This window comes from Pyxicephalus adspersus, chromosome 6, assembly GCF_032062135.1.
Source record: "Pyxicephalus adspersus chromosome 6, UCB_Pads_2.0, whole genome shotgun sequence".
Taxonomy (NCBI): Eukaryota; Metazoa; Chordata; class Amphibia; order Anura; family Pyxicephalidae; genus Pyxicephalus; species Pyxicephalus adspersus.
The window spans coordinates 3257515-3284010 of NC_092863.1; the positions used below are offsets into that span (position 1 = coordinate 3257515).

Consider the following 26496-nt stretch of genomic DNA (forward strand, 5'->3'; position numbering starts at 1 on the left):
GTCAATATCAAATGCATGCAGTCTATGAAATTTTACTTATTTACATTTAATTAATGCTGAAAACTGACAGGGCAAAGGCAGAGATTTCCAGAAGGCAATGATTGCATTGGCTACTGTATGTCTGCAGTCTAAAACATCTAGGAACGAAATGGCTCCAAGTCCATAGTTATCTAGTCATTTCACTGTACCCACTGATTCTCAGTACACTCCTTTGTGCCTCTGTGACACCCGTGCATCAAATCAGCCCCCTACTGCATTATTATTACACAGGATTTATATAGCGCCAACATATTACGCAGCGCTGTACATTAAATAGGGGTTGCAAATGACAGACTAATGCAGACAGTGACAAAGGAGGAGAGGACCCTGCCCCGAAGAGCTTACAATCTAGTAGGTGGGGGAATTTCACACACAATAGGGTGGGAGATATGTAGTGTGGGAAGTAGTGGTGGTTTCAAAAGACAGAAGAAGACGGGTAGGCAAGTTTGAAAAAATGGGTTTTGAGCGCTCTTTTAAATGAGCAGAAAGTAGGAGCAAGCCGAATAGGACGAGGAAGACCAAGACGAGGACGAGGAAGTAAGATAAGACGAGGAAGTTGGGGCAGCTCTAGAGAAGTCTTGTATCCGTGCGTGTGATGAGGTCATGAGTGAGGAAGTCATTACTAGGTCATTGGAGGAGCGGAGAGAGCGGTAGGGGGAGTATTTTTTTACCAAGTCAGAGATGTAAGTGGGACAAGAACTGTGGAGGGATTTGAAGGCAAAGCACAGGAGCTTGAATTTGATTCTAAGAAGGTGAAATGGAAGCCAATGTAGAGATCTGCAAAGAGATGCAGCGGAAGAGGAGCGGAGGGAAGGATGGATGAGTCTGGCTGCAGCATTCATAATAGATTGTAGAGGAGAGAGTCGGGTTGGTGGAATACCAGAGAGGAGGATGTTACAGTAGTCCAGACGAGGGATAAGAGCATGTACAAGGAGTTTGGTGGTCTCAGGGGACAGGTAGGGGCGTACTCTTGGCAGTTCTCCTCCTTGTTTGTACAGACCCCTATCAGTGACACAGACAATTGTTTGGAAATGGTCTTCATCTGCAATCTCAGATATTCGTTACATTATCTGAAGGAACACTTCACTCTACATACCTGTGTGTATATACTGAATATATGGCTCTGCACTTCATCCATGGTGTCCATCCCATAGGCCACTGTACCAAGGTGAAGCCGCTTAAAGACCATCTCATTCTGGGTCAGCGTTCCTGCAAGACAAACCAGCAGCTGTCAATGTCCCAGAACAGAAGAGAAATAGTTCTGTACTTGTAGGGATAACAATCTGCAAGGTTACGAGGCAGAAAACACCACAATAATAAAGCAGAATTCTATTGAGTTTGTTCTTGTCCAAGTAAGAGAAATATAACTGGCTCAAGAGAATTTAATTATGGATTAAAATATGATTACAATTATTATGTTAAAGTAAAATAGGTAATAAAACATTGCATAAATAAAGCAAAAACACTATTCAATTAACTATGCATTAAAACAACAAAAACAATATATGTGCTCACAGCTCCTACCAGTTTTGTCAGTTAGTAAATAGGAGATCCGTCCAAGCTGTTCTGGAATAGTACTGGATCGAACAACCGTTCCTGGGATCTTGGGGTCCCTGCGGATCATCCAGCTGTACACGATTTTCCCCATGTCCAGATTCACCCGCAAACTGCACAATATAAAACCAGATTAAATGTAATTTACCTAAAAAAAGTTTGCTATGCCTCAAATCCATAAATTACTCAGAAAAATGTGCCTTGTTGCTTCAATCCCTGGTATAATTTTCTTTATGGTCAGCTATAAAAAGTTTTTCACATGGACCGTACACAAATAAATATGCATATACAAATACTTAGATTTCCTTTTTCTTTTGGCAAATGCTAACAGTTTGTATTTTTAGTATTCTTTCTATTTTTTTTTGTTTTGCGTGTAAAGACAAGCAATGCTACAAAATTACAAATTTCATGTAGTAGAGAAAAAATGTTTTGTGTAGTTTATGAACTTACAGTACTGTAAAGAAGTAATACAGTTTACTGAATATGATTTTTAATGATAACAATTGTCTGAGGAATTATGTACATGTCTGCAGAGTAGTGTCATGTCTGCAGGTAGCCTAAACTGGATGCTTGTTGGAAGAGGACTGAGACTGTTGGCTTTACAGATAATACATCTGAATTATTCAATTAGTCAATAGCTTTGATGTATGTGAGCCTACCTGAATAGACAAACTGAGGAACTTATGATTTCCTATCATTGCTATCATCCTGTCTCTAGCTCTGCTTCTCACCTGATGGGTATGATATTAGAGAACAGAAGAAGGAATCGGAGAATCTGCAAGTACCAGCGACCAGCAAAATGCTGCAGAGCCACCATGACCAGCGACACAACCACGAGAGCGCTGAACAAGATCTTCGTCAGACAATTCACCTCCAGGTCAAAGAGTCCAATCTGCAGAGATACAAACAGAACACCAATCAGTCTGCCAGTTTTATCAGAGCACCTGAAATAAGAACATATGGGTACTACATGCAAACATTTTCCCCAATGGTACTTTCCAATGCAGGATAAAAGTCTGGTTGGCTGCGGTCAGGTAACTTTTAGGTATTTATTTTCTGAACAAACTTCATATTCTAATATGTGGGGCAGCTTACAGGTTAGCACTTTGCTTTTGCAGCGTTAGGGTCCAGGTCTGAATCTCTGTCAGGACACTATCTGCATGGAGTTTGCAGGTTCTCTCCGTGTTTGTGTGGGTTTTCTCCGGGTACTCCAGTTTCCTCCCAAATTCCAAAAACCATGCAGTTAGGTTAATTGTCTCTCCCCCAAACTGACTTTAGACTGTATTTATGACATATGACTATGGTAGGGGCATTAGATTGTGAGCTCCTTTGGGGGACAGCTAGTGACATGACTATGGACTTTGTACATCGCTGCGTAATATGTCGGCGCTATATAAATACTGTGTAATAATAATTTGCCTATATAATTCAGTACACTACACTTTGCACTATAAACGATTGCATTGTATTCAGAATTATTCTGCTGCTCATTACATAAAACAGTAACAAGGCCTGTTCACTGTAGGGACATATTTACAAGGTCTTCTTAAGAAAGCCACAACACTGAAATATGCAGAGGAACTTCATATTATGAGAAAATAGTTTATCTATTTCAGTTACTATAGTAGTAGAATAGTTTCACATCTTATACACTACGTTTTACACTGTATTGGACTGCCAGTAGGGTTTCCTATAACTTTCAGTGTCCAAAAATTAAAGAGGTGTCCGGGTATTCTAAGATATTACCTTACTGCGAGGATTGGAGGCATTCATTACACTTCGAAGCTCTCGGCCAGTGTAAATGACCACCCCGACCACTGTGCCTGTTATGGAAAATACAAGTTAAAGTCATTAGCAAACAACTAAATTAAAGCTCTTACACTCTCTATACTCTAGTGTTTCTGAACCAAGGTTTGTCCAGTGGTTGCAATAAGCAGGTTAATTTAAGTGACACCAATAATCTTTTTTTCTTCTATCTGTAAGGGTGAAACTCTTCCCCCTGGCCAGCAATGTAAGAGGAATTCTTCCCGCTGGCCACCACACCAATATACTGTGAGCTGTGGATATAATAGTAATAGCCGGGGTTCCTTGAAGACCTGAAATGTATTTCAAGGTGTCCCCTATGTTAAAAACTCTGCTTTAATTCCCTTTATTCTTTTTCCTCTATTAGGGTTGATAGAGTATTGGCGCCCCCTAGTGATAAATATCACATTGTTGTTTTCTAGACTCCATATTAGAATCATATAAAAGTGGAATTTCAAAGAACAAAAATAAACTTTAAGAATGTAGAAAACTACTACTAGCTTGGGAGGACACAATAAATTGTATAATGTTTGATAACTTATTACAGAGGGGGTGTTTCCATTCCGACTCTGTTATGTGTCAAAGCATGTAAAAGAGATGCCTTGTATGGCTTCTAAATGTTTAATGTTGAAGGTAGGACATAACTTATCTTTATAGGTAAGCAAATCTTTTCAAGAATTAAATATCCATCTAATCCCCTGTAACACAGCTTCTGACATTAAGGGACACAAGCATTATAACAAGCATTTTCCTATAAATTAGTTTTAGTAACAGTTACAAGTAAATAGGTTTCATGCTATCAGAACTCTATACAATAAAAAATGTATAATACAAATAATTTTTTCAGACATGGCTAACACCCTGCCCAGATAGGCCTCAGAGGAATACTGCAAAGTGTTTGGAGAGATATTCCTGACTTCAAAAAAGTGACTGCATTTTTATTGTTGGATGGAGCCAAAAACAGGGAATCTAACATTACCTCAAACATTCTCTTGTGGAAAATTACTGCCATTAGAACACATGGACATGGAAGATTCCTATGAGGGAATGTTTGATTACCTTTTTTAAAAATAGAGCCTTATATGTTATCTTCATGTCTGCATTTATTACTTTGTGGATATTCCCTCCCTTCCCATGTGGTCAATGGAATAGGAAGTGAGGTGAATTCTCACTTCCTTTTCAAAATGTTATTTACATGTCTGCTGAACAATTCTACTGCTTTGCTGCTGCTACCCCCTGTACACTAATATCCAGCTCCATTCACAGCATACACAACTGAAGGAGTAAGAGAAGGGACAGGAGAGAGAGAAGAGAGGGAGAAAGGAGAGAATAGAGAGCGAGAAGAGAGAGCGGGAAAAGCGAGAATAGATAGCGAGAAAAAACAGAATAGATAGCGATAAAAGAAAGAATAGATAGTGAGAAAAGCGAGCATAGGGAGCGAGAATAGAGTGAGAAAAGCGTGAATACAAAGTGAGAAAAGCGTGAATAGAGAGCGAGAAAAACGAGAGAAAAGAGAAGAGAGAGAAAAAAAAGAAGAAAATAAGAGAAAAAGAGGAGAGAAGAGAGGGTGAAAAAGAAAGAAAAAGTAAAGTAGGTACCAGCTTATTTATAAATAAAGTTTTTTAAAACATGTTCATAAGCTTGTAAAAAGTAAAATAAATACCCAAAAACTGTTGACCCTTATGTCTTTTTTGAAGATTTCTAATATCTAACTCATTCTACACTTTTATTGTGTCTATATCCAATTTTCTATGCGGACTAGGAGAAAATTAATATTGATATTTGAGAACATTATAACAAGCCCCCTTACACAAAGTCTTTTCTTTTATGTTTGCTGGCCCTTTAACTCTCATTCATAATATCACTTCCTGTGTCCATCCAGCACATGTGAAGATAAAACTGAAATGGCGATCACTTTGGCAGCCATCAGTTATAAAATGCCCCAGGGGAAGACTGGCTGTCAACTTTGTTCCCTTGCGTTGTCAGCCCGATAGAAAAGAGAGAAAAAAAATACTAATTTGTGCAACTAATTTTCTCAATGGCAGAGCCAATTATTTGGAATTAGAGACAAATTAATAAGGGATTAAATTGTTAACATGCTTTTTTGGAAAGACCTCGGGAATGTTTGTGTTCACCTGATGCAATGACGGTGCTGGCCCATAGTGTGTTCTCGATGCTTAAACTCTCATTAATGGGGGGGTCACTGTCTTCCTGTAGGATAAGAATACATACAAGGTATCAGTGCGGGGAAGTACGGGAGATACAATCATCTATAGGTGTACAGAAGCTAAAGTTCAGTGTGTATTAACCTATAGCAACCACAAAAAGATTCTTCCACTTCATAGTCACATGCACAGTTACATTGCTAACAGGGAGATATTCTAACACCAAACATTAATTGGGAAAAATGTATCACTCACCCGAGTGAAGGTCCCGGCAAAATTATGGATGTCGATATTTGGTTCTTCTGCGTACACATAAGATCGGATCTGCAGCAAGTCCTGAAATAAGAAATGATATCTAATGATATCTAAGTTCCTATTGTGTGTGAAATTCCCCCACCTACTAGATTGTAAGCTCTTCGGGGCAGGGTTCTCTCCTGCTTTATCACTGTCTGTATTAGTCTGTCACTTGCAATCCCTATTTAATGTACAGCACTACGTAATATGTTGGCACTATATAAATCCTGTTTATTAATATTAATAATAATAATATTAAATACCCACTACAGCATAATATACATAATATAGGAGGTGATTACCTGTGTTCTATAGAAGCCCGTACAATAATTTCTCTCATTTTATGTACCATAAAAAAACTGATGCCCCCCCCCCAAAAAAAATACATTGACGTTTTTTGCTTTAAAAGTAATTAGTGTTAGCTGCAAGAGCCTTGACTTTGGTTGTCAATAACTCTAAGTGCTTTTAACACTGATCCAATAGGGTAAAAATGCTGCTGTGTGATTTCAGTGTAAAATGAACAGCATTGTTATCCATAAGCCGTATAATATTAGACCTACTAGCAAGATCTGCAAATAATAGGATATGGCAATGGATAGGGGTCTAGTTATAAAGAACAGACATTCACTGAAACATTTCCTTGTGGAGAATCTTGCAGGTCTGTGTGTTTCAATTGCAGCAATTGATACTCCACCAGGTAATGTTTCAGTAAATGTCACATTCATTCACACATCATTTACTATATGTGGTAATTGTATTTCCAAAGTAACCACCTAGCCAAAAAAAACCACCTTTTTTCCAGGGGTAGAGGACAGAAATCAGTATATAAGGCACGTGTCTTAAATGTTGGATATATTTTATTATGATAAATGTTTTTCTGCATTTTTTGTCTGGTACTGTTTTTACAAGTGCCTTACCTTGCTGCTCACAAGGAAAGTGTTGACTGATGCCTTTTTGAAAGATTACACTTTGATAATGTACTATTGATAAGTGATTTTGTTTATTTTGCTGCTACAAGATGTATACCGTTTTAAATTATTGTTATTTCTGTTTTTTGCAAATAAGGTTGAAGTGCGTCAAAAAAAAAAAAAAAAACTACTATGAAATGGTGGACTTCAGGGGACATCACCTTGGCTGGAAATAAGTGAACGTAAAGAAGCCACCTCTTGCTCACCTTTAAGTTAACTTAGGGGCGATGTATTCTAGCACCCTGCAATGCAGCCCTCTCCTACGGGGTGCTAATATCTCAGCGCCCACAGATGAAGCAGCTGCAATGCTAGGTTGTTTTTATCAGTTGCCTGAAGGTAATAAGAAGCTACGTATGGTCACAGAATAATGACACAGCCTTTCCTGCTAAGCATGCACACATTGGTCTGAATTAGTATAACAGTCAATGTGTGTATGGTTAGCCTTTAGTAAGCACCCCTGTGTGCTGTGTTTTTCTATGCCTACAGCCGCCGTGTGCGCAGCAATTCCTGTCCTGCGTGCAAGCTAGAACTGTGAAACATCTGTATGCCCCAAGGCCATGGCTGATTGCTGACAGATGAGAAACTGATCACTGATGCTTCAATTAAATTTCCACCCGTGGTTACACCAATAATATGTAGCTAATAGGCTAGTCAATGACAATACCGATCAAGGCATAGTTAAGTTGTATGTGATAATTTCTTTTTTACATGTTACGAGATATCTGTAATTTAAAAGAAATTAATGAAAATCACATGTCTTGTTTGGTCTATATTCATTATATAACGATAATATGGAAATAAGAGGGAATAGTAATAATTAATAATGTTACTCCTACTTGAATACCCACATTAATTAATGAACACAAAATTTTTAAAAATACTGTTTGGGACAAAAAATAAAGGCAAATTGTGAACTGATAATGCACTTTCAGGTATTACTAGATAGTATTAAGGACAGAAGTGTGCAATACATTCTATGTCAGGGGTGTCAAACTGGCCCGCAGGGTCCTTTTTTTTGGCCCCCAAATGAATTACATCTGACCCGCCTGCCCGCTACTACATATTGCAGGGAGTGATGCCGCTACTACAATTCCCAGCATCACTCACGTCTATAGACCAGCGGCCTATGCATGGCCCCGCATTGTTGTTCTGTTCCACTGACTGTTCCATAGACACAAGTAATGCCGGGAATTGTAGTCTCAGCATTATCTCTACCCCTCCCCGCCCTCCTTTCACACATCACAGGCGTCTACAGTAATATATTATAACTGTAGTTCTACATGCAAATGATAGAAGTGGCACAGCAGTTAATTTGAATCTTCTATATCAGGCAGGTAGTACCAGCAGCAGGAAAACAATGGGTTAAATCATTCCAATTGTATTTCTATGATTGTAGTACATAGCTGGGAGAACTTACAGTCAGTATTAGGCTAAGGATCTAATATAGTGTGCTGGAACATGCACAGAGAATCTCCATTCATTGCCTTACACATGGCAGGATCCACATGAATCTCTATGTTACTACCTCACATCATCATTTTCAATACATGCAATACATAGACATTATTCCTGTACACCCGTCATGTGACACAAAGCCTAGGCAATGATCACATGGTGGCTGACTACCAGGGGCATTGTGTTTGTTTCAATAATATTTAGTGTCAGATAAACTTGTGATGTGAGAGGATGAACAACACACAGGCTCCATAGATAGATAGAAATTAGTCTTTTCAACCCTAAAGTGTGTATAGAGGGGTTTGTTTTTGTTAGTTATAGATGAAGGAGTAAACTTCCTCAATTTTTTCAAAAAATTTTCAAGTTTGGCCCCAACTTGGTCTAAGTTTTTAATTTCGGCCCTCTGTGTACTTGAGTTTGACACCCCTGTTCTATGTAATGAGATGAAGTCAGATTTCCTGGTGCTTCTAATATTTTTGGTGGGAGATTCCCTTTCTGTAGCCTGAGCTTCTCATTTAAGTTCCGTATTATTCATGTACTGGCCTCCTAGGCAGGTTTAAATGTAACTTGGGGCTTGTACTAATAGCACATTGATTTATCAGACGTTCTATGTGTAAAACACAATGATGGGTGTGTTTGGAAATACCTCTTTTGTATCATTACCAGATATGCAAAAAAGGTTCCCAGAAACCAATTAACGGCAAAGGAAATTGGGGTAGCCTGGGGCACTATGGTGGGATACAAAATAGATGAGTGACAGGTAAATTGTTTACTTTTGCTTTGCATTCCATTGTTTACTTTCTTCATTTTGACTTGACTGTACTGAAATAAATTTGTCATTACCAATATATCTGAAGATACAAAACACTTACAGCTGCTGTAGGAAGTCTTTGTGTGCAGGATACTGGCAAACGGAGCTTCCAGTCTGTCTCACCATCCAGCTGGTCAGTCCGCAGAAAGCAGGAGCCTAAAAAACGCCAGGGGTTTAATATTACAAAACCAAATTTATCCAAGCAAAAGCCCATCTACCTACAGGGAGACAAATCGTTATAAAAACCTGACAGCTCTATAAACCGTTCCCTAATATTTCAACCAAGAAAAACAAATCCTCAGTCTTAATTATTGCAAGATTTTAGGTGCTAAAGTTCGGGTAAGGAGGTATATTTACAGATATGAAAGTACATATATAGGAACTGTTTCTTCTAACACAGCCTAAGTAATTTTATTTTTCCAGGCACCATGCAAGGCAACACAACCAAGTATGGACCTCCAATGCAACAGGAGCTACAAAATTTGGTCAATAGCACACCAGGCTGATAATACAGTGAAAGCTGCACACTGATGACACCAGCTCGTTTCTCTTAATTACTATCCGCACATGTGGACCACAGAAGTTCAATTGGCTACTGCTGCCAGAACTTCATTGTTCAGGAAATCAGAAGCAGATTTTAGGTACTTACACTTTTTTGATTTATTAAACGTTAATATTTTTTTTCTTCCTATGTGCATAAAGTTCCACCTAACTACAAGCTGCATGTTGCTAAATCCTTATTAACAGAGATTCTAGGTTTGGTTGTGAAAAAGAAAAGCGATTTGGGTCAGTTACCATTTTTCTCAGACGTCCGCAGAAATATCATATCAGCCGGTATTCGCTGATTCTGCAAGCAAAATAAAAAGTAGCAAAAAGAATAACAATTAGTAAATGTGATATTAAGGAAACAAACATGAACAAGAAAAGACAGCTCACCATTGCAAAGAAATATGGCTTGTGAATAGAAATTGGCTGCCTTGTCCCTATCAGCTAGTAGCAAAGAACGTGTTGAAAAATGCCAGCACGCTGTAAGTTAAATCTTTCAATATCCCATACTGTGCACACAGGTCAAAACAACACAGCCCCTGCTAATGCTTTTCAAACATAAATGGTATTTCTCATAGCCGAAGACTGTGTACGGTCAAAATGTTTTAGCAGAGGCAATGTAAATTTAGCCATAAAGGAAAAATGCGTAAAGGATTTTCATGGATTCTATATACAGCGTGCTAACATTTCTAAACACACGATCATATTGGACCAAAAAAAATTCTGTTTAGGGGCAGAGCAGTTTATATCTTTATGCAGAACCCATTATTAACAATATTGTCTCTGCTACCTATTTTTTTCTTATTACATTGGTTGCCAGTAGGAGCCATACTGTGTCTGTGCACTGCCTTCACGATTTCTCTTGGCCAATCGAGATGAAAACAGCTCCTAAGGATAGTCAACTGGTAATGGAGCACATAGTGTTAAAGAATGAGCAAAGATGAGACCTGCCTGCTGTACCCAAGGCTAAGCAATCAAAGGCACTGCAGAAGATTTAGGTGCCATTTAAAGAAAACACATGCAAAATGAGGCACCGGCTTCGAAACATTTATAAGAAAACTTTCATTTCAATGGCTGGCTTTCTTCAACACAAATCTAGCAAAAAATCTTTTGGTGAATATTTTACTACAATTGTGTAGTCTGACAAGTCTGACACTAGACGTCACCAGCAACCAAGGACACAGGTAGGGGGAACCAAGATTTCATAGGGCACTGGAAGCCCTGTACTTTCATCAATGTCTATCACACATCAACTTATGTCAGAGTTGTAGTAAACTAACAATTTTTTATGCAGAATACGAGATCTTTGGTTTATTAAAGTAACATGTATTGGTTGCAAAGATCTATGGTCACAGAGGCAGCACAACAGTCTTAAGGGTCCAAATTATAAGAAATCCCTAATGGAGCGAGCCAATCAGGAGGCTGAATACAATCCAAAAAGCTTACACAAGGCCAAGAACAGACATTTCCAACAACCTAATAATAACATAAAAGGAATACCTTTTCTACAATAATGAGGTCCCCCACTTGTATACTGGAACTCCGAACCTTCACTGTGCCTGAAAAAAAAGTTTTACAATAATTAGAATAAAAGAAAAAAAATCTTTTAGTGTTAGAAGGACTGGAAACCTGAAATGTGAAAAACATGTAACACAGCATTCATTGCTTAACATTTTAAAATAGATGTACAAGTCATACAATACATCCTTCCTTCTCCAGAGAAAGGTCCAACTGCAATCCAGGGGATCAACAATGATAACCACATTTGCTAAAGGATTTGATGGACAGAAATATAAATCAAATACGCCTCTCCTATATGTATGGATTTACACATTTAGCTTTTGGCCTTGAATTCAGCTTTCAACATCTGGTGACTGGTTGGAAGTCCCCAAATATAATGTTATTAGGAAAACACAACAGGAAATTACATTTTTTGGGTGCTAGACCCCAAAAAGAAGATATTCCATTGGAATACAACAAATTGACCAGCCTGCAGGACACAGCAGCAATATTCCAAGCTTTCACTAGCCCAGATAGGCTTTCTGCTCCTTGACCAGCCTTAAGAAAAAATAAAGAAATAAACACTGAAAGAAGCCCTCCAGCCTGACCTCTATTTGTGAGCTTGCTGTAGATCTGCGAGTTGACTTCTTTATCCCTCATAAAGCATCTGATCTCCTCCACAGCCTCACGGATGATGGTCACTGCCAGGACAAACCCCTGTGAAGGAAACAGATGCAGATTTTTTTATCCAATATTTATTTGGTAAGAGTTATAAAAACGCTAACAGCACCTGGGGTGCAGAACACAATGGCAATCACGTCATTTCTACCCCATTTTCATCCACATGCTTCAAATGTAAGCATGCTGCTCATAGCGTTCAATGAACCCCGGAGCGGCTGGTGCTAAAACTCCCATTCCAACTGTAGTCAGAATCAGATGGGAAATATATATGATTCTTTGCAGTGTAAAGGAGGCAATGTTTCAAGATAAAACTTTAAATTAGAAGTGAATAGTAATGACTTTTAATCGATAATGAAATAGGCAACACACACTGTGAAAGCACCCGCAGAAGGATAAAATACACAAAATAATTTCATTCTGTGATTCTTTATACATTAATAAATGCAACAAGTGTTAGTACCTGAATTGATATCACCCCCTTTTAATGTCTTGCACAGAAGTATGCAGACTGGGAGCTGGAAATTAGCAGGACTGCATTCAGCTTAGTAGACAGGAACAGAGGGCAGAGTGTTCACCTCATCAGCCTTCTAATGCTCCTTCCCTGTCCAGTCACATGCTATAGGTGTAGAAAGGTTACCTTCCTGTTCCTATCTGTAAGTGGTGTCATCTATCTGACTGTGCTGAGTGGCAAAGTTGTATATATATTTCCTAACGACACAGACAGAAATGCAAATCCTTTGGCAGATAATATAGCTAACTGTATTCTATTTGTTTATCCATTTACATTTAGCTTTAATGTATGTTAAGTGGCCTGCCTGAGGACATGGGAACACACTTGAGCTGCAATAACAACTTGAGTCTAGGCCAGATTTGCTTATGTAAAAATATGTTGTAAAATAAATCACAGATGAATAGGATGAGAGGTTTCTATTCTTTATATACATATATTTATAAGTCATTGCCAAACTTTGATTTCTCCAAATTTTTTGGTGGGTTACAATAAATTCCATATTTAAAAAATGTGATAACCATGATGTCAATCCTAGAACAAGCATTTACAAAACTGTGAAAAGAAAGTAGTAGTCAGGGCACCAAATTTCCATTTAATAGATGGAAAAGAATTTATGGACCAAATGCAATAAATTGGACTTGATGCCGATTTCATTCTACTTACCAGAGGAACCCAGAATGTATAGAGGGGCCCCAGGCGCATCTCGGGCACAAACTGCGAGCAGGCAAGCAGCAGGAAATACAAGTTGAAGAAGTATTTGAACTGATTAAAGAGAATCTAAAAAAAAAAGACAGAGGAAAATAACATATTAGTATCACTACCTAAATATACAGAAATATTGTCTGCCTTGTATATATTGTATATATTAATATAAAATACCAAAAACCAAATAATTGGTTGCAGTATAGACACTTGGGATATTTGGAACTTTTGCTTACCAACATTTATTAGGACTGATAAGGTTTTATTATGAAACAAAGAGCAATGTGCAAAGTCAAGTAAATCAAACAACTAATAGTAATCTTCAGTTTCACGGACAGCTATAAAATCCAAAGATTAGACGTAGATCAACACAAGTCTCTTCCCAATGGTGATGGCCAGGAAAGGAAGCCATAAGCCCATAATAATAAATACAAAATAATGAATATTCTGGGGGCTGCTGTAATTATTGTTGGGTTGCTGGCAAGAGGTGGAGGTGGCACATGGGTGGTGGCTTTCTTTCTTCTCCAGACAATTGATCCTGTTGCTAAAAAATTATTTAGTAATCATTATAGCCTGAACATTGTGTTGTGACATTTTGAGCTACCCAATTGTTCTGGTTACTTTTCTCACTAAACTTGGCAGATTAAATTCAGGTTTTGGATAGAAACCAAACAGAAGGGTTAGGGTTAAGAACAGGGTGGGAGTTAAAATTGGGCACCAGGTAGGAAGGTGTTAGGAGAAGAAACCAAGAAGGAAGAGTTTTATTAGACTCCAAGGAGGAAAGGGTAATTTAGTATTAGTGGTAGCACAATCTGACATAGTAACTTTATATGACCAGATCTGGTTCTTTATAGCTATTTTACGCTGTCCAGTTGGTTGCTCACATTCTTGATTTATTCTTGCAATATTTTAGGATTCATTCTTGTTTAAAATGATACTGTACATAATTATTTGCATCCATAAACTCCGTAAAATATCCTGTGACTATATCTGTGTGATATCTGACCTTATGACTTTGTCATGACTTGTCATGCCAAACAACAGGTTAAAGTAGTAATGGATCTTCCAACCAGCAAAATGAAAAAAGCTGACTGTATTTACCTTTCAGGTGAGTTTTATCCAATCCAGTTACAATCAGATTTGCTTGGAATCAAGTCCACAAAGAAAGTAAGGGTATTGACAATGATATAGGTTTGCTAAGCAAAGCAGCTAAACAGCACCGAGCTACATAGATTGCTATTCCTATGCTAAAGACTCCGCAGTCCAAAGAAATACAATTTTTTTTTTATCCCAAAGAGTACAACATTTGAAATGTTTTGCCCAAAAAGAATCACAAGTGAGTTACATTTTTACTCCTAAATGAATAATGAAGACAGTGTATATGAAACACTATACATGCCATTTAAATAATTCTCTAGCTTATTAAACATTTTTTTTACAGCAATGAAGATTACGGTGCAGTCAGATAGACATCTATTCTGTGAGCAAACAACACTGGTAATTCCTGGTTACATGGTTTAGAGTTTACTTGGATGCAGCAGGTTAAACCTCCACATGGTAAAAATATTTCAATAAATAAAAACTCAAAGTGATCGATTATGCCCACAGCTGTGCACTCGGCCCCAGCTAGGTGATAATTAGTGTCCCCCACAGCTCTGGGTCACAGCTTTGGAGCTTAGAGTGTCAGAAAGCAGCGGGATGTTAATGATGCGATGGGAACTTCTGTATTTTTGTTTTAAACACACTTTCTGATAGACCCACAGACACAGCACAAAATAAAGTGTCAGAACTCTTACTTCAACGTGCAAGCTTCCAGGTCTAAGATAATACACAACACTCCATCCACAGATGGCTGATTTGGCCCCGGGGTGGCAATTATTCCACATCGGGAGCCTGCTGTGAGGTCAGGGGTCACCTATGAAATGGTTAAGTGTGGCCTGCAGTTATAGAAGTTTTAATTTATCATTATGTTAAAAGTGACTTAGTAAACTTCATTTTTATTGCATTCATAGTTCTAACATTTAGAAACCATGCCATGAGGCCAGATTTATCATCCATAACTGGAAAAGATCATTTGGTCACTAATTAAGTTGCTTTAACAAAAGTCTGTGCAACATGTGTCCCTGGGTTCATTCATTTCAGGCACAGCAGGGGCTGCAGGCCTGAGGGAGAACTACCGAACTAATTGTATTACTGTAAACACACAGTGTGCGCACGACTGTGTAATTCATCCTTTCTGACAAAAATGTGAAAAAATAGCACCATTTGTAGGGAGTTTAACAATGCATGGGCACAGTACAACATGTAAAAATAGAAATATTGTCAGCCATAATCCACCTTGTATGAAGCCCAGCTCATATCTACTGTATGCAGCCACAAGAGATAGCCACATATACATTTCCTGTAGGCTGACCCACAACAGAGGATTAACTGCTGTATACACATTTTTGTCATTTCACGTGTTCTTGTGCCGGGATGTGTTGCTGTACCCATGCAAAATATATCCCAGCTCTTGTGGTGTGAATGAGCCCTTTGTGTGGCATATGGCATAATATTGCAAACTTAAATTACAAAAATCAAAGCAAGATACACCACGGGGACCATGCTATTGTTAAAATTCTGCATTATAAAGCATTGCACTGCATTGTGGGTAATGGGAGTATTTCTGAGTCAAGGCAGACAGAAGAGGAATTTCAAGAAAGGGTGGTTTGTGCAGGCACTTCTATAATTAAAACATAAATATAGCTAAGTCTGTAATGACAGTTTATTAATATTACACAGTATTTATATAGCACCATCATATTACGCAGCGCTGTACAAAGTCCATAGTCATGTCACTAACTGTCCCTCAAAGGAGCTCACAATCTAATGTCCCTACTATAGTCATATGTCATTATTGTAGTCAAAGGTCAATTTTTTTTTAGGGGGAAACCAATTACCCTAACATGTTTTTGGGATGTGGGAGGAAACCCAGGCAGACATGGGAAGAACCTGAAAACTCCATGCAGATAGTATCCTGGCTGGGATTCGAACCTAGGATCTAGCGATGCAAAGGCCAGAGTGCTAACCCTTGAGCCACTGTGCTGCCAACAGTTCACTTTACAAGTGACATTTTTCTGCTATCATTTGCCCTAAAATAAATCTATTACTATAAATTTAAATCTATCACTGTTTATATGAGATTCTCTATGCAAGAAGGCAGACTATAGCGATCTAAGGTTAGGTACAACGTGCAATTGTTCTCATTCGATAATCGGCTCAGGGCTGAGAATCTGGCGTGTGTACAGCGCCTGTCGTCCAAACGACCGTCCTGGCAGAACCATGGACGACGGACAATGAATGATCCTGATTGAAGTGAAGAGAACACAGCAGGGTGCCTCTCCATCGTTCTCCCCCTCCCCCCTTTATAGAACAGAACGATGCTGTATGTACAGCACTCGTTCATGCATCATGGAGTCCTTTGTCGTTGGAAAGGATCTTTCACGATAATTCATAATTATTGCACGTGTGTGCATAGCCTAAAAACTCATCTTTAAAGCTCTCAGCCCTAATACAAGCAGTAGTCTGGCTCTTGAGAAGAGTTCTTGGAATACAAAAATGCCTTGATGGGTGAATATCAGTCCAGGAGTGGCTGTTACCAGGCAGACTGTGCTAGATAATGCCTAAATGTGATGCTGCACTTCCATGATTAAAAGAACTGAAATCCAATAAATGAAAGGGATATGCTGGGGCAATCAGATGGGAAGAAAAGGGAAAGATAATGCTGGACATTCTCCAGCCAGAAAATGAGACGGGATCCATTTGAATCGCTGCAATCTCGAATACATAATGTGCAAAGCTCATGGTATGCAGTGGGAGCAGACTAAACACTTTGAATAAAGAAGAGGAGCGTATAAAATTGTCCAAACTGTAGGACGGAGAGTGGGGCATAGTTTTTAGTTTAGTACACAGAGACAGAACTCTCCATTTATATCAATGCCTATTTTCCACCAACTTTATAGCCTGGCTGAAGGCTTGTTACTGATTTGCATCTAAGGCACATTGGGGATTTCTTTACTTGTCTGTCTTTATTCCAATGTTCAGACTTCCTTTCTTAATGAAGAACAATAGGAAGGCTCAATAATGCCAAAATGATATTGGTCTCTTGATACTGGCTATTTCTGGTCAAAAAACATGTATGAACTGATTGACACAGAGTAACCCTTTTCTATTCCATGTCATGCTTTGGAATTTTAGCTCCAAATGTGTCATCTGAAATGTTCTTGTTCTCACACAGGTGCCCTGGGTCTTTTGGAATACCAGATATCACCCTATTGGGAAAAGAAAGTTTCTGCTCAGACTTACCCCTGGTAGAAAAGTGAAGAAGTTGTATTTCTGGTTGTTGATGACATTCCGTGGATAACGTTGTTCTCTCTTCTCAGGATGTCCAAGCCACACTGTACGCGGTCTTGGCTCCCCGCGACCACAGCATCCCATACAGTGGCAGCATCTGGTAATACAAGAAGGTACATTTAATATTGTTAACATTAAATAGGATTTATATAGCGCCAACATATTATGCAGCTCTATACATTATATAGGGGTTGCAAATGACATGTTATGTCCCTGTGTACAAGGTTTAACCAATGCTATTAGACATTTCCTCACTGAACATTACCGAGTTTATACTTTGTGATGAGCCAACAAACCAAACATTAACCTAGCATGGGTTTCAATACAAACCATCTATCCCTCCACCTTCAGTTTCTTACTAAAACACTGCATAATAACAGCCATCCTAGCTTCAGAGATAATGAGAGAAAACCTTTCAATATTTATCTTTTCATTTATATTAGGCATTAAAAAAGTTCCATTTAAAGTATCAGTAAAAGCACACAGCCAAATGATGCAATTTTATTTATTAATGGCAACTATACTTTTAAAACACACAGAACGTGTAAGAACAAACATAAGGGGAAATGAAGCAGACTGTTTTGTGAGATAGTTAGACATAAAAGGTTCAGGTTAGTTGTACACCTCATAATGGTCAGATGGTGGATGATGGCGATTAAGTGACCAATTTATGGAAGCCTCAGATGTATCAGAATGCTTTTCTATACAATTCCTAGACTGCCTCAAAGCCCACCAACACTTATAGGTCAATGCACTGTGGTGTCCAAAGGATATTATAAATACATGAACAAACCTCTAAAAAACATTCACCACGTGGGTATATGCTCACTGCATCAATGTTCTTTACACTGACAAATGACGTCCTTAGCTGGGAATGCACGTTTAGAAAACAAATACAGCAAGCCCTAATTTCTCAAAGTAAAGAATTTTATAGATTAAAATCTTAAAAAAAAAAGATAATTATTTTTCAAAAGCATTCTCCTTTGCATCTCAAAACTGTTGATCTCCTGCAACCTTTTTTGCGTGCACTCCCTGTCGATTTACTCTCTAGTGATGGTTTTGTATTATGTGTTAAAATGCCACTAGAAGTCTCTATAGAAGCCCAAGTGACAGTAACACTGCAGGAGCACAATAGGGCTCATAAAAGCACCTGCAGGACTTTATTATGGGTTCTTCTTTGATTTCCCTAACTCTGACATGCTATTCCCTCACATTTATTAGAGCTTTGCTTTTCAGCCAGTTCTATGAATCCTTAGAGTTCCTCCAGAGGTTGCTAGGGGTTCTTTAAGCAATGAGCATATTGGGCTTCTCAGGTCAGTTTACCCACCACCTTTTGGCTATCTGTAGGGGTAGCATGGTCCAATTGCCCAGCAATATTCCTTTTTTTTTTTTTTTTCTTTATAATGACCATCATGCTAATATATTGTGAGCTGTGAATATAGTAATTACTGGAGGGGTTCCCTGAAGACCTTAAACTTATTTCAAGGGGTTCTCCCAGGAGAAAGGCTCTTGTAGAAAGACGACTAATGCACATATACAGGTAATTCAGCTGTCCGGCTGCAGAATGTGTCCCTTGTGTTCTGGAATGTTTGCATAGTGAGCTGGCAGCTACAGGCCGGGATACGTAACAAAGAGTTGTTCAATAGATCACGTCATGCAAGGTGGCTGGCTGTCAACAGTTGGAAAGTTTTGTTCCAGGATCAGAAAAGCTTCAGCACGGTTTTCCCTCAAGCAAACCTGACAAACCAGGGCAATGCAAGCTTTGTTTCTGATAAGATGCACCAAACATCCATAAAACTGTTTTGAAGGTTTATTAAGTATTAAAGGACATGGAAACAATAAAACTCCTAAGAGGGAACTTCTCTCATTCAAACCTCCTTTGTTATTTATTAATATCTGTTCAATAAAAATCTGCTGAGCCTTCCAAAAGTCTTGACAGCTGATAATTTCCTGTTCTCTCTGCCTGTGCTGAAATCTTATCAGTTACATTATTTCCAGTTTTCTTTGAGGGCCACAAAGTTCCTCCCACCCTGTCCTAGGAGTTACAACACTGTCCCTCCACAGATCATGGGGTGAATGTTGCCACCCTAGGACAGAATTAACATAGTTGGCAAAATCGCCAGGTAAAAGAAAAAATTGAATGTAGCCATTACATCTAGAAGAGGTATGCTGCAAGATACGGTATTACATTTTTGTTTCAATACACATTTAACCAATGGAATGTAATATCACTGTTACAAAGTAAGGTCAGGTCAAAGTAAGGTTTGCAGAGTAGAAAGTTTCTTCTACTACATTCAACTAACTTCTACCTTTTCCAGGTACGTAACTTGTTTTAAAGAAGTCCCATATTTTCAGGTGATTATTATAGAAAAGGACAGAATGTGTCCCTTCTTCAATAACTGTTCTCACCTGCCTAGCAGCATTCGCATGCGCAGCTCAGTGTTGGTTGCCAGAGAAATGAATGAACTCTTGCATGCCTGCGCAGAAGTTATATCATCCCGGCACAGCCACCCCGAATGGCCGAAACTGTCTTTAGGAAGAAAAGAAGAAGGAAGATGGTGGCGGCCTGCAATGGAACAAGTGAGTAATGGTGGGCTTGGTTCTGCTTTAATACCAAAACCACAGCTTATTAGTTATTAGCTTATTAATATTAGTGTTGTCTGTACCAAAACAAAATGTAGTGATATCACCTGACCTCTGTGCTTTAGAAATATGAAGCCATAAGAAAGCCTCATCTGTAATACTGCTGGAGATAATAATAAACTACTGGTTATTCCTGTCCCACAGGTTAGTAAAAATACCTGGAATACAAGAGAAAGAGCTCTTATATCACTTGCCACAGACCAAATACATGTTAACTCTGTACTCATCTTCTGCAAAACAGGTTTGCAATGTGTTATTGCTGAAATGATTGTAGTAGAAAAAACAGAACTATTACAAACTAACTAAATTCAACAGGAAAATGTAACACTTCCTCTTACAGCACCCAGATATTCATTTGTCTGTGCACAAACAATTAACGTGTATCTGTAACAAACCACAGTAACCTGTGAGAGTATTCTGGTGAAAGTCATCCTCCAACTGTCTGGGTGAATATTATTAAATCTCCTAAAGTGGACCTGTTACTAAAATAGAAGGTCTTACACTGGGCCCTCTCTCCTTCACAAAATCACCTAACATTAGTGGGTGTACAATGTACCTACCAATACCTTACCCCAATCTACCACCTGCAGTGCCTAGGCAAAGATGAAGTCATCTTCCTTCTTGAAAGATTCTGAATACAAAGCAGACACAATCTTGCAATGGGTTGGAGTGTCTTTTTTTGAGATTTCTCCTATATCCACAGGATTCTTAGCAGAAGGTCACCAGTGGTACACCCAACAATGCAGAAGGCAGCGATGAAGTAAGTGCTGTAACTTTTTAGGTGCAATTTTGGGTCAGACTGTGTAAGCGGACCCTCCATTCTAATGAAAGGATTACTCTAAGGCAGCGATCACCAACCTTTCGGACCTCATGGACCACTGCAATTCATAATTATAAATCCTTCAGACCAATATTATTAATTTTTTTTAAAAATATAAATACATTTGTAAAATAATGATCTTCCTAATTGTGCAGGGAATGACGGAGCGGCACCCTGCTGCACTCTCTCCCCCTTCACTTCCTTCATCGTCCATTGATCCACCAGGACCGTCGTTTGGACGATGGACGACAAGCGCTGTATACACGCCAGATTCTCATCCGATATCAGGCCTGAGCCGATTATTCGACGAGAACCATTGCACGTGTGTACGTAGACTAAGACCAAACAAGAAATGATAGTTATGAAAGTCAAACTATTTGATGCCATTTAATATACCAGAGCATACAAAAGAGCATCTAAAAGATAAACAGATAAAATAAAACAATCGGATGAGAATCGGTATTCGCGGAGCAGGGTGACTGTTGTAATGGTGAAAACAAGACAGCTCGGCAACGATTGCCTCATACAACTTAAGACTACGCTGATATCACGCTGCGCCTCCCTTGTTTTTCTGTCTCTAGTACAGTTTGTGAATTTAGTGCAATTTAGAGAATTTATTAGAATATTAATATTAATAAAACATGAAAATTGCAAATAATGCCCAATTTTTCTTGCGGACCACGGGTTGGCGACGGCTGCTCTAAGGGCCCTTTTTTTATACCTGCAGTGGAAAACTGCATGGTTGGCTGCTCCTAAGCAAACCAAACCGCAGATAACACATTTGGATATGGCTACAGCTTCAGTGCAGTTCTTCCAAAAGCAACCATACGGCCAATAGCAACCTATTGCTTTTTGAAATTGTGCTGACATTTGCTCCAGACACATGCAAAAAAGAGTTCCCAATCACACACACAATGACATAATTGGGAGAATTTGGGATTGCAGCTGAGTCTGTGAAGGAACACTGCAGTGCAACGTGGGTCTTAAATGGCCCTAAGGGTTAGCTTTCCTGTCTGACAATAAAATGTATGTTGCAGGACAGAGAATAGCAATATTACATTGAGCTGCTACAACACTGGTAACTATAGGTCAAAAAGTGTGTTAGAGCTAATGAACACTTCGCCTTCCCTTTTAACATACCATGAAGCTCTAATTTACTCCCTGATGACATTGTTTTAGGTTAGACTGAAGGGAACACATGACAACAATGGATTAAGCTGGATTACCAAGTATTATTTTCTTCTTAAACAGATAAATCTGCAATTTATCAAAAGGGAGCAAACAAGGGAAGTTCATTGTTAGGGTTTACATACCTTGAAATGTAAAACCATTACCCACCTAAATTATTTCTTCATATAGTCAGGAAAAAACACTTCAGCTAAAAGCCAAGTCTGGGCTGACATGGTGGGGATGCAAACCAATATAGGCATAGGCATTAAACCCTATTTACACCCTATTCAGTTTAGATCTGTAGAATAGAGTAGCATTTTAAATAATTACATTTACATAATCATAAAATTCCTAAATAAGTTATTTTTAAATACCAAGGACGCATTAATAAAAGCACATGCATGTCTTCTTGCACCAACACCTTGTCAGTACTTTCATTTCTTGTGCTAAAGTACTGAATCTTAGCATGGTAGTAACGAAGCTCCGGTGATATCACTACATTATGCCAGGGATGATGCTCAAGGCAAACTTTGGAGAGTCCAAGTAAAATCAATTAGGACATATATTAACAAACAGAAAAAAAGCAATATACTGTATATCCTTTAGGATGAGGTTCTAGTTTCACCAACTCTGTAGGAAAATCATCTTCAGTACCAGCCGGTGACATCATTCACAATGGGCCAACAGCTGAATCATCTTCTCACATAATAATGTTCCTGACCATTCAGAGCAGAATGTTCTCCTAATACAATAATTAGTCACTTTATACATTGTCAGCTCGGTCAGTATCAGGAGGTACAAGGGCCATGGGATGTATGGTGATATTGTGGTCATAGCATGTCAATAACTTCAGAAAAATCAGAGAATTAGGAAAAAAGGACGGTCAGGTAACTAGACATGAATACACAAAACAACAGCAGTCCAAGGCTTCCTATACTAGGAGATAATGGAACTTACTGGTACAAAGCTTTATTGCCTTTTACAGGAGTTTCCATTAACATGGCATTATGGGTAAGAACTCTAACAACACAACCATTATTAGTTAGCATCTTTTTTTTTCTCCCGCAGAATAATTGCATTATTAAGCAGCCCCCATGGCCAATGTACGATAAATCCTCTTCATAGGAAGGTCTACACAAGGATGTAATGAAATTACCAGTACAAAGTATGAATTTAATAATGGTGAGTAACCAAATATAAATTATTTTGTTCTTTTAAACTTCCTCATTTTATGTCAATGGGCAGCTTGACACTCTGGCCCGGATTTATTAAAGTTCTCCAAGGCTGGAGAGAATACACTTTCATCAGTGAAGCAGGGAAATCCTGCAAACCTGGAATAGTCACTATTTGTTAGCAAATGTTTTCAATCCTGGACCAGATCCATTCCAGGTTTGCTGGATCACCCAGCTTCGCTGATGAAAGTGTATTCTCTCAGGCCTTGGAGAACGTTAATTAATCAGGACCATTGATAGGAAAGCTATTCCTAATATACAATTTACTAGGAGAATTTGCAAATCTGAATAGAAACTGCAATGTGACAGTCACTTTAAAGCATTTTCCAGGTAAATGTTAAAAGTACAGGGTCAGAAGAAACAGAAGAAACAGAAGATCACAGCTTTATAGGAAATGAGAGGACATGGGAACTTCAAATACTATTATTGGCAGATGAAGACACACCTTTGTTATGATATACAGTGATGCCAGCACACCTTACACAAACACACCAACTGCTAACAAATGACCATTACGCATCCAGTCACACACCGAAATTAACAAAATATATAGCAGGTGCACCCAGTTTTACTCTTTGAGGAAATAATCATTATATATATATATATATATATATATATATATATATACACACACACACCAACAGAATTATCCAACTGTTTTTTTTTTTCTATTCTCGGTTAACCTACTTCCCTGAGCCCATGTTTTCCTGGCTGGACAGTGAACGCAGAAGCAGAATATGAATTGATTGGTTCCTTCTGCAGCTTCTCCTTCTCCTCCGAGCTCTGCTATAAAGGGTCTGCAGAAGGCTGGAGCTACATTTGGATATTTACACTTTCTGCATGGTGTATTAGTTGAACATTCAAATCAAAGGAGGGAAAGAAAGAGGTTTTGGGTTCGCAGATAGTTTTGAGAAACACAATTGTTGTATTTAGACACATTTAGTAAAGTAAACAAGTTCAGAAAGATCTACACCTCATAACTGTTTGACACTTCACAGTATATGGGTAACATTTATTCAAGGACGTTTATTCAAGGAATACAAAAAAGGGTGATGAAGAGGACCGTGCTTAAAGTGTAATGAATCCAACGCGTTTCGCCACAAATGGGCTTCCTGGGGGATATGATAATAAGCAAGCTTAACGGTCTATATATGTACATCGAGACTGAATAATGAAAACGAAAATTTAAATAAATACATTGTTTACACAGCAAGATCTCAATACCTATGTATATATTTATATAGACCGTTAAGCTTCCTTATTATCATATCCCTGAAGAAGCCCATTCGTGGTGAAACGCATTGGATTCATTACACTTTAAGCATGGTCTTCTTCATCAACCATCAACCCTCATCAACATCAAAAAGTTATGAGGTACAGATCTGTCTGAACTTTTTTTACTTTACTAAATGTGTTTAAATACAACAAATTTGTTTATCAAAACTATCTGCAAGCCTATGTTCAACCTAGACAAAGTAAAGAGTGGCTTAAACTTCACTGTAAAACTCTAGTAAGGGGAACACACTTCTCTTCTTATCTTTCATGGTGTATTAATAAATACAGGGCTGCTTGGAGTTAATCTTTAATGTATATAAGTTGTGGAATAGTTTTAAGGCCAAGTCTTGGCTAAGTTTAAAACGTAATCATAATTCTATAACCCCCTTCCTGCCTTGAACCTGACCATATATAAAGGGAATTCTTCTTTTAGAAAGTTGTCCCTGGAAAGGTGCCCCCTTTGTACGATGTATTGTTCTGGTGACAACTTACATTCTACCTGGATGACCGGGCACATCAGAAAATAACTGGCTAAACATAGTTGGGATATAAGAAAAAAACATTCTCAGTGCTTCTAACCCTTCTACACACTATCTATAACTAAATGTTTTATGTATACCCAGTAAGAACACAATGGTCATTATTCCAAGGGATTATTTAAACGAGAATAGTTTCTTCGTTCATTGTCCCCATAGTCTTTCTCGCCAGTTCTGGTTGTGGCACCTGGTCTCTGAAGTCTCTCTTCCTGACAGTTTTTTCATCCTCCTTTTTCTGACATCACGTACAATGCATGGCCAGAGGTCACCATTAGTTTGCATTGTACATGATGACAGACAGTCCCCCTAACATTCCACCACTGGGGATAAGAAACTGGAGCGGCGCTGCTGAAGGACCGCGGGTTAATTAATTACTTTATATCAGAACATCCCTAGGATGTACATGAATATTTTATTCTTCTTAACCTTGATACACACACATTTATTCCACTTCAGGTATATCCAAGGCAGAGTATTTTTTTAGTTTTGCATAATATGGAGAAACCGGTCCGCCATCTTAGACAACAGCCACCAAGAAAAGTTTTGCCAATGGACAACTTCCTGTTCTAATGACAACTGTAAAATTTTGGATTTTCTGGCATGGTGACAACAGTCAATGGAGAAACATAAAAGGTATTTTAATATCTCCTGATATTGCCATGGACTCTCCTTACATTACACTCACAGATACAATCACTGTGGGCAAATGCACCAAATACCTGCAAGTAAATTCCGTCTGTGTCCATAATCAGAGGAGTCATGGCCGAGTTAGTACTGTTCCAGAAATGACCGCAGTTCTCTCTGATAGAATTTTCAGTCCATGTAAAGTGGAATTTGGGGAATCAAGATTCCTTTGTATACCTAACTATATAATGTAATAGTAACAAGATTAAACCATTACAAAAAATTAAAAAATGACCGACAGAAGTCTAGGTGACATTTCTGCATGTTTACCAGCCTCAGGATAAATAAAGATAACGCAAACTCCTGCTAACAGTGTGGAAAAACAAACAGCACATAATGTACACAACATGAAAGCTTGTACATGTATGGTGGAACTAACATATAGGGGATTGTTCAGCACTGGGGACCACATCACAATAATAATGGCTGCCTGCTCCTTAGAAATACCTGAGAATGGACTAAAGACGGGGAAATCGGATAAACCAGGGCACAACCATGTCAGGGCTGGAAGGGTTCCTAGAGGATCCTAGGACCCAATTCTGAATGGCGCCAAATGATCTTTAAATTATTTTACGATATGAGTAGCGGGATTACTTATCTTTATGAGGCAGCTTGGATTATCACTTCTCCCTGATAATACAACATCCTCCCAGTGTTACTTTTCTATGGAAAAGTATTATATTAATATTGCCCTTATCTGCCTTTCTCTCCAGAC

General features: G+C 38.5%; 1 protein-coding gene across 1 annotated transcript in view; it reads right to left on the bottom strand.

The window, feature by feature from the left end:
• Positions 1-26496, bottom strand: part of ATP9A (ATPase phospholipid transporting 9A (putative)) — a 58629-nt gene that overhangs the window by 30484 nt on the left and 1649 nt on the right. Inside the window, exons 2-13 of the mRNA XM_072414166.1 lie at positions 17374-17518; positions 12991-13104; positions 11744-11852; positions 11136-11194; positions 9885-9936; positions 9151-9245; positions 5817-5897; positions 5532-5607; positions 3340-3416; positions 2325-2485; positions 1564-1706; positions 1136-1248 (exon numbers count right to left, since the gene is read on the bottom strand). Of these exons, the coding sequence (XP_072270267.1) occupies positions 1136-1248; positions 1564-1706; positions 2325-2485; positions 3340-3416; positions 5532-5607; positions 5817-5897; positions 9151-9245; positions 9885-9936; positions 11136-11194; positions 11744-11852; positions 12991-13104; positions 17374-17518 (1225 nt within the window). The remainder of the gene's footprint in view (positions 1-1135; positions 1249-1563; positions 1707-2324; positions 2486-3339; positions 3417-5531; positions 5608-5816; positions 5898-9150; positions 9246-9884; positions 9937-11135; positions 11195-11743; positions 11853-12990; positions 13105-17373; positions 17519-26496) is intronic.